At 44.5% G+C, this 8,760-nt stretch overlaps 1 protein-coding gene across 1 annotated transcript; it reads left to right on the plus strand.

The window, feature by feature from the left end:
* The first annotated feature begins 246 nt into the window (after window positions 1–246).
* LOC132572274 (16 kDa beta-galactoside-binding lectin-like) lies at window positions 247–6,223 on the plus strand. The gene is made up of 4 exons (XM_060239160.1): window positions 247–488; window positions 2,465–2,544; window positions 2,699–2,870; window positions 6,015–6,223. Exons 1-4 carry the CDS (start codon window positions 480–482, stop codon window positions 6,159–6,161), a joined length of 408 nt encoding a protein of 135 aa, XP_060095143.1. The 5' UTR covers window positions 247–479; the 3' UTR covers window positions 6,162–6,223.
* The last annotated feature ends 2,537 nt before the right edge of the window (window positions 6,224–8,760 follow it).

Here is an 8,760-nt window from a genome sequence, read left to right on the forward strand (position 1 = left end):
TACTTCACAGGATGTCCATTGTGGGGAAGGAAGGTAAAGGAGATTGTAAGCCACTCTGCGATTCAGAGTGAAGGGTGGGGTATAAATCCAAGATCATCTTCTTTTTCTACACTTGACACACACACAAACACATAGGTACACAGGATCACAGCATTCTCAAAAGTTTGGCCCCCACACCCATCTTCTCTCTCATTGGCTGGTACCTAAATGCTTTCATGCACCTTCACAATGCTGGAGTTGACAAGTGCTGAGTGAAGTGTAAGGGGTCCCATGAGAGACACGCCATTTAGCAATGTAGTTGAATGCATACCACCTAGTCATCTCTCAGTCTCCTCTGGCCACACCTCCTTCTTTGATCAGACGCGTTTACAGGCTTGCCTCTGATTGGCTAGAAGACTGGACACTATTTAAAGATCAGATAATGTGAGTAAAAGCTATTGTAGTGGGTCTGCTGGAAAGTGACTTCTCAAGCCTTAGTTATGGACATGGTAAGTTGCTTGGAATACTAAATATAGTTTATTGATGTTCTGTATGTGAGTTTTCAAGATGCATTTTAGTGAAGCTCACTGCACAAAGTAATGCCTTTTGATTTGGGAAAGTGTGTAGGATAGAATGAGCATAGAATGGAGGGCTGTCCTTACAGCAATTAGCCTATATTGTAAGGGTAAATATTTCTTATGGGCAGTCCTTGAGATGCATTATTGACCATTTTCTACTGTTGATACTAATATGTTAGTACAGAAGATGCAGAAGGAAGATAGGCTCTTTGGCTATTATACTACTGGGAGTTCACTTCATTGACCTGGTAGTTATGGATATCATATTTTTATCTTCCATATTTGCAGGGCTTTTTTGTAGCAGGAACTCCTTTGCATATTAGGCCACACCTGTCTTATGTAGCCAATCCTCCAAGAGCTTACGGGGCTCTTATTAGAGGGTCTTCTGCAAGCTCCAGGAGGATTGGCTACATCAGGGGTGTGTGGGCTAATATGCCAAGGAGCTCCTGCTACAAAAAAAAGCCCTACATATTTGTAATCATGATATTACTGCTGCTTCTACTTATCTAGGTGATGCAATAAGTGTTGCTACTGACAAATGTTGAAGTTTAAGACACAGAGAAACAAGAGGTGGTGACAGGAGTAATGAAAATACACACCCTGACTCTGCTTCTGTAAATCAAAATGTTTTTTAGCTTTCAAAGTATTCCTTAGTCACTTGGATCTTACTAGCTTTCCTTGGACTATAGCAGCTCTAAGCCTAAATTAGCATGTACCATGTACGGAGCTTTTGAAGAAGATATTGGATTTATATCCTGCCCTCCTCTCTGAATCTCAGAGCTGTTCACTATCTCCTTTACCTTCCTTCCCCACAACAGACACCCTGTGAGGTGTGTGGGGCTGAGAAAAGCTCTCACAGAAGATGCCCTTTCAAGGACAGCTCTGTGAGACCTATGGCTGACCCAAGGCTATTCCAGCAGCTGCAAGTGGAGGAGTAGGGAATCAAACCCAGTTCTCCTAGATAACAGTCAGCACACTTAACCACTATGCCATACTGACTCTCTTTGACCTTCTCCCCGGTTATTGGTACACCCACATAAAAAATAAGAGCGTATTACTATCTCAGGCCGAACCTATTGACAGCTGTGTGTGGATTTTGATATGCAATTGTGGTTCAACCTTCCTATGCTTCTGATTTCAGCTTAAAGCAAGACATTACATTTTAATCAGGAGTCAGGTACAAATTGTTCACATTTGGCTTCTTGCCCTCCATTTGGGCTATTTGAAGAGCCATATACACTGATGGTACCACATTCTGCTATTTCCTGTGAGGATCCAGATCTTCTGACCGATGTGCAGTATATTTCAGAGGGTAGCCCTGTTGGTCTGCAGTAGAACAGCTAGATTTTAATGCAGTAGCACCTTAGAGACCAACAAGATTCTCAGGGTGTAAGATTTCGGGAGTCAAAGTTCTCTTTATATCAAATGAAGGGAGCTTTGGCTATCAAAGGTTTGTTGGTCTTTAAGCAGGGTTCCTAGGTCCCTCCAGTGGGGGTGGGAGTATAGTTGCCAGAACCAGGTTGGGAAACTCCTGGAGATTTGGGGGTGGAGCCTGGGGAGGACAGGGACCTCAGTGGGGTACAACATCATAGAGTCCACCTTCCAAAGCATCCATGTTACACAGGAAAACTGATCGCTGTAGTCTAAAGATGAGGTGTAATTCCAAGGGATCTCCAGGTTCCACCTGGAGGTTGGCATTCCTCACTCTAAGGTGCTACTGGGCTTGTGTCTAACTACATCTTCCTTTGAATCAGTTGTCTGCAGAACTCATGAGAACTCCTATGCCGTAGACTCTTGTGCTTTTATCCGGGATCCTTGTGCCAAACCAGTCAGATATTTCCTCATCCTTCCATGCTGTTGGAAACGACGCTCTCCCTTGCTAACATTTCTGTCTGTCCTTCCTTAAGAAATTTGTGGTCTCCCAAGTGAAGGTCAAGGCTGGAGAATGCATCAAACTGAATGGGAGCGTGATGCCAGAAGCAAAGAGGTTTGTACTGATAGAACAGGAGGAAGGTAGGGTAGGGGGTGCTAGTGAGGAGGAGGGCTCATGCATGGTTACATATTGAGGAGAAAGGCCGAGGAAGGCTTTGTCCCTCTGATACAGAACCTGTCTCTCATAACTGTCTTGTGTGTGTAATTAGCTTTGAAGTAAACATTGGTCGGAACGCCGCCGATCTGATCCTTCACTTCAACCCACGCTTTGATTCCCGTGGAGATACCAAGACCATTGTATTGAACTCCATGTCATGTGGCGAATGGGATGAGGAGTTACGGGAGTCTCTCTTCCCTTTCCAGCAGGGAGAAGAAACCACTGTGAGTAGAAGAGTATAGTGCAAGGAACCAAGGACTGGAAATCCTGAGCATAGGCATTGGGAGTGGGCGGTTATTCATTAATTCGAAACCTTTACAAGCTGAATTTTTTGCTCAAGCTCAAGGCAGCTTACAATCTTAACAAAATACATAAATAAACAAATAACCCTCCTGCCTACCCACCAAATGAGCTTATTTGATTAATGGGACAAAAATAAATAGGGTTGCCAGCCTCCAGGTGGGGCCTGGATAGGGTTGCCAAGTCCAATTCAAGAAATATCTGGGGACTTTGGGGATATCTGGGGGTGGAGCCAGGGGACTTTGGCGGTGGAGCCAGGAGACATTGGGGGCGGAGCCAGGAGCAAGGGTATGACAGGCATAATTGAACTTCAAGGGAGTTCTGGCCATCGCATTTAAACGGACTGCACATCTTTTAAATCCCTTCCCTCCATAGGAAATAATGAAGGATAGGGGCACCTTCTTTTGGGACTCATAGAATTGGATCACCTGGTCCAATCTTTTTGAAACTTGGAGGGTATTTTGGGGAGAGGCACTGGATGCTATGCTGCAAATTTGGTACCTCTACCTCCAAAAACAGCCCCCCCCCCCAGATACCCACAGATCAATTCTCCATTATTTCCTATGGGAATTGGTCCTCATAGGGAATAATAGAGTTCCCTCCTCTCCCCCCCGCTTTCTCTCTTTCACTCACAAGCACACTTAACTGTCTCTGGTGCCTCCACAATGAGGTCTGGAAAGTACAAGGGCTACGCTGCTGTCTTTTACATACACACTCACTTGCTCTGAAACAAAAGCAAAACAAACAGAGGGGCTGAACTCTGACAGGTCTGCTGTTGCTAACCCTTCCCCATGAAGTACTTCTTACTCCAATTTAAAGGCACACATACACATTTTAAAACTGGACCTGTTTGCAGGTCCTTCCAGAGATCTAGAGGTACATGGTGACTGTGGGAGGGGCTTCCCCCGCCGGCCAGCTGGCGGGGGGCGGGGGGAAGCCTGTAAAATTGGGGGATCCCATGCTGGGACCTGGGGATTGGAAAGCCTACACCTGGAGATCTCCCACTTTTACAGCTGATCTCCGGCTGGCAGAGATCAGCTTCCCTGGAGATGGCTGCTTTGAAGGGCGGACTCTACGGCTTTGTACCGTGATGAGGCCCCTCCCCTCCCCAGACCCCACTCTCCCCTGGATCTACCTGCAAAGTGTCCAGATATTTCCCAACACAGACCTGGCAACCCTAGAGCTTCATGTTGCCCACATTTTTGGTAGTTTGATTGCTACTACATACAGGGTATTTGAGAGATATAAAACAAGACCCTATTTCTAGGCATCTGTTTCTGTACACAGGTTTGTCATTGTTAGGTGCTAGAAGAAGAACCTTTTTTTGGAGAATGTAAAAAACCCCCCATACCTCCTACATTTTGACAACTTTTGGGGTGGAGAGGTGTCGTCTTGAGTGCATGGGGTGAGACTCAGCAAGGTAAAAAGGCCTAACATGCTTTTGATTGTAAAATTAACATTTTGTGTTATTTGTTACTGATGTTAATAAAAAATACACTATTGGTACAAACAGGAAACAAAGTTGTTTGATATGCATCTTAGTATATGTGACCCAGTTTGGTGTAGTAGTTAGAAGAAGAGATTGGATTTATACCCTGTCCTTCATTACCTGAAGGAGTATCAGAGCAGCTTACAATCTCCTTTCCCTTCCCTTCCCCATATCAGACACCCTGTGAGGTAGGTGGAGCTGAGAGAGTTCTGGCAGAAGCTGTTCTTCAGAGGAACAGCTCTCCAATAACTTGTGACTGATTCAGGGTCACATCAGTAGGTGTATGTGGAAGACTGGAGAATCAGACTTGGTTCTTCCAGTTAAGAGTCCACACACTGAACCAAACTGGCTTTCTAGAGCATCAGACTAGGATCTGAGAGGCCCAGTTCAAATCCCACTCTGCTGTGAAAGTTTGCTGGGCGACCTTTGGCCAGTCATACATTCTCAGACAGACCTACCTCACATGGTTGTCTCAATAAAATGGAGGACAGAGTGATGTAAGCTGCTTTGGGTCCCCATTGGGGGAAAAGGTGAAGTATAAGTAAAACAAACAAATCAAATATTAAAGGCCCATTTTACAGCTGATAATAGAAATCTGAGGCCAAGTTGTGTAGTGAGAGCCAATTAGGGTTGCCAAATGCCTGAAGGAGGTGTAACCCTGTGGGCTTGGCCCTCTATTGGAGTTTTTGGGGAAAGTATTTTGTAGGGTTGCTAGGTCCAATTCAGGAAATATCTGGGGACTTTGTGGGTGGAGCCAGACTTTGGGGAGCCAGGGGCAAGGATGTGACAAGTACAATTGAACTCCAAAGGGAGTTCTGGCCATCTGCTCCTTTTAAATGCCTTCCCTTCATTGGAAATAATGGAGGATGGGGGCACCAAATCTTTTTGAAACTTGGGGGAGGGGGTTGAAGAGAGGCACCAGATGCTATGTGGAAAATCTGGTGCTTCTACCTCAACAAACAGCCCCTCCTAGAGCCCCAGATACCCACAGATCGATTCTCCATTGTATGGGAATCAGTCTCAACAGGGCATAATGGAGTGCCCTATGGACATTCAACCCTCCCTGCTTTCTGATAACCTTGAAGCAGGGGAAGGGCCTCCAAACCAGGGAATCCCCTGCCCCCCAACTGGGGACTGGCAACCCTAGTATTTTGTTCCTGAGGAGAAGCCCTAGGAGTGTCCTGAGGAGAAAAAATTCTGAGAAGACAAGACAGAAACCAGAGAAGAGAGTGACCTGAGTTCTTTCCCTTCTGCCCTTGAACCCAGATGGCTCCTGACTCCTTTTCTTCTCTTCAGAATTCTTTTTCCTCCTCAGTGTCCTTTACCTCAGGACTCTCCTGCAGCTCCCCCACAGGGATAACATCCATTTTTCCCCAAACTCAAAGGGTTACAGAGGCTTAATGGAATAGCTTCTTTTCAAGGGACAGGACATTTTCTCTGGGCCTGTTGGTAACCCTGGACCTAGTTGCTTGGTACAGCAGTGTGTGTTTGGGGATATCTTTGGCCAACTGAAAAGAAATCCAGTATTCTCCCAGAGAAACAACAGAACTTTAAAGTCCTTTATTATATCTCTCCTTAGATCTCCATCTCCTTTGATGAAAAAGAGGTGAAAATCAAACTTCCTGGAGACCAGGAGCTCAGCTTCCCCAACCGGCGAGGACTAGACTCAGTTGGATTTCTCTCAGTGAACGGAGACTTTAGGATGAAATCCATCGAATTTGACTGACTTCAGTTGTGTTCTGTTCTACTAGAACATCTGCAAATAATAATAAAAAAACTTGTTAGTCATGTCTTGTACCCTGCTTTCTCACACAGCTGCTGTGAGCATATAAATATTATTACTGGAGAACAGGTACATGGGGAAATGCCAGTTGTCTGAACCATAAATCTCTAATGACGGGTGTATTAACAGACTGGTTATGCCTTCAACTACAGTACTAAAAGTACAAATCAGTAACACAAGACACTATATTATATGGCCAGTTACTTAAGTACACCTGAATGCTTTTTTGCAACATAAATCAGCAAGAGGTGAAGCAATGTTCTTCAACATGCCTTGGCTATAAACTTGAGGCCTTGCCTGAGACTTTTAGCTGTTATGGCTACGCTTTTAAAGGTCTTTAATATAAGGACCATGTACCTGCTTTGAAGAATTAACAGCAATTACATTGCCCCCTCACATGCCTTCCACACAAAGATCTACTGTCTCTCTGCTGTCATATTGTCTCCTCCCCCTCCCCCCCCCCCCATTCCCAGAAGCAGTAAATACTTTGGTCTTAACTTTCCTTGCAAGTGGAAGGATACAGATCCTTTTGAGTATCTCCTCCTGATACTACCTCTGCTGGGGCATTAGGGAAAAAGCATAACTTGCTTTTCCTCATGTTGCTTACGTGTGGGAAATTTTAGATTCTCTTCTATAAGAGTTTTATGGATTGCTTTATAAAAGGGAATTAGACATTCATCGATGGTTACTAGGCATGGTGAGTTAAGGAAGCCCCCATATACAGAGGCACCAAACCTCTGCATTTCAGTGCTAGGAGGCAGCGTCACAGGATGGCCTTGGTCTCTATGCCCTGTTTTGTTGACCCTCCAGGGTAACTCAGACCAGTAGTTTGATCCCTACATTTATCTTAGGGGCTGTTTGTAAAGGTTAGAATTTGCTATGTAGGCATGAGAAATCTTCCTTCTCTCTCACCTTCAATCAGACTCAGGGTTAAGAGTCTGAAGTTTTGAGGATCACAAGTTATTTCTAGACTAGAGAGATCAGTTCCTGTGGAGGAAATGGCAGCTTTATAGAGTGGACTTGGAGAAAAGGAAGGCTAAGAGTAGCTGCAGATATTTGGTGCTCTAGGACTACTCCTTATCTTGTAGTATACTATGGCGATTACAAGAAGCTGCTGCCTGTAAAGGTCATAAGAACATAAGAGAAGCTATGTTGGATCAGGCCAATGGCCCATCCAGTCCAACACTCTGTCACACAGTGGCTAAAAAAACCAAGTGCCATCAGGAGGACCACCAGTGAGGCCAGGGCACGAGAAGCCCTCCCCACTGTGACCCCCTCAGCACAAAAAAACCCAGAGTATCACTGCTCTAGACAGAGAGTTTCAACAATAAACTGAGGAAGGATGAGGCTGCTGTTGGTCAGCTTTCTCTGTTGGGCTTTAAGGCTGCCAGCTGCAAACCAGAAGACTTCTGGAGATGGTAGGAGTGGAGCCTGGGGAGGGTATACCTTAGTGGGGTATAATGTCATAGATAGAGTCCACCCTTCAGACAGCAGCCATTTTGTTCAGGGGAAACTGATTTTTGTAGTCCGGAGATCATTTGTAATTCTGAAAGAAGCCCCATTTGGAGAATGGCAACCCCCACCTCAGAGTGAATTTTTCTCCTTAACAATTGAGGGGAAGCCGGATGAGGATTTGACAGGATTCTGTAGATTGAGTGGAAAGTAACTGGATAGCAGCCAGTTGTGGTGGAAAGTGCTTTCAAGTCACAACCAACTTATGGCAACCATGTCAGGTTTTCAAGCAAGAGGGGACTTGCCATTTCCTGCCTCTGCATCATGACTCTGGAACTCTTTGGTGGTGTTCAGTGTTCCCTCTAAGTTCCACGGTGTTGTGAGCAGAAATTCTACCCTGTGAGTGAAAAAATCTAGTAGCATTAAAGTTGTGAGTCTACATTTGACTATTGTGTGAATTAGTTTTTTAAAAAAATTAATTCATACCCTTGTAAAAATCTCAGAATATATTCTTTTAAATTAAATTTAAACTATATTTTAAGAATAATTTAAACATAAGAGAAAACAGAATCAAGTCCAATCTCACCCACCCCTTTCTGCTATATTGGTAACACCCAATTTTTTTTGTAGCAGGAACTCCTTTACATATTAGGCCACACACCCCTGATGTAGTCAATCCTCCTGGAGCTTACAGTAGGCCTTGTACTAAGAGCCCTGTTAGCTCTTGGAGGATTGGCTACATCAGGGGTGTGTGGCCTAATATGCAGAGGAGTTCCTGCTACAAAAAAAGCCCTGATAACACCTGTCCTCTGGAGAACAGGTCTACCTGCCCCAGTCTACTATATTGGTAGACCTGGCCTTGGACCATCACTGTGTTGAGCCTTATATTGCAGTTTAATTGGTTTTTGTTTTTTAATAAAATCTGGCAACCTGCATTATAGAGCAAGTATAACAAAGGAGGAACAATCACTGTCAGAACCCTGCCTAACCTAAAAAACAGGAAGTTGTTTAAATGTCAACCTGTCCAAACTCCTTTTTTATTCAAATATTTATATCCTACTTTCCCCTGTGACTCAAGGCAACTTGCAAA

This window comes from Heteronotia binoei, chromosome 5 (assembly GCF_032191835.1).
Source record: "Heteronotia binoei isolate CCM8104 ecotype False Entrance Well chromosome 5, APGP_CSIRO_Hbin_v1, whole genome shotgun sequence".
In the NCBI taxonomy this organism is placed as follows: domain Eukaryota; kingdom Metazoa; phylum Chordata; class Lepidosauria; order Squamata; family Gekkonidae; genus Heteronotia; species Heteronotia binoei.

Excerpts from the sequence above, each read along its gene's own strand:
- LOC132572274 (XM_060239160.1), top strand. Across the intron at positions 2,545-2,698 it reads GTGATGCCAGAAGCAAAGAG|CTTTGAAGTAAACATTGGTC; the intron begins GTTTGTACTGAT and ends GTGTGTAATTAG. Across the intron at positions 2,871-6,014 it reads AGCAGGGAGAAGAAACCACT|ATCTCCATCTCCTTTGATGA; the intron begins GTGAGTAGAAGA and ends ATCTCTCCTTAG.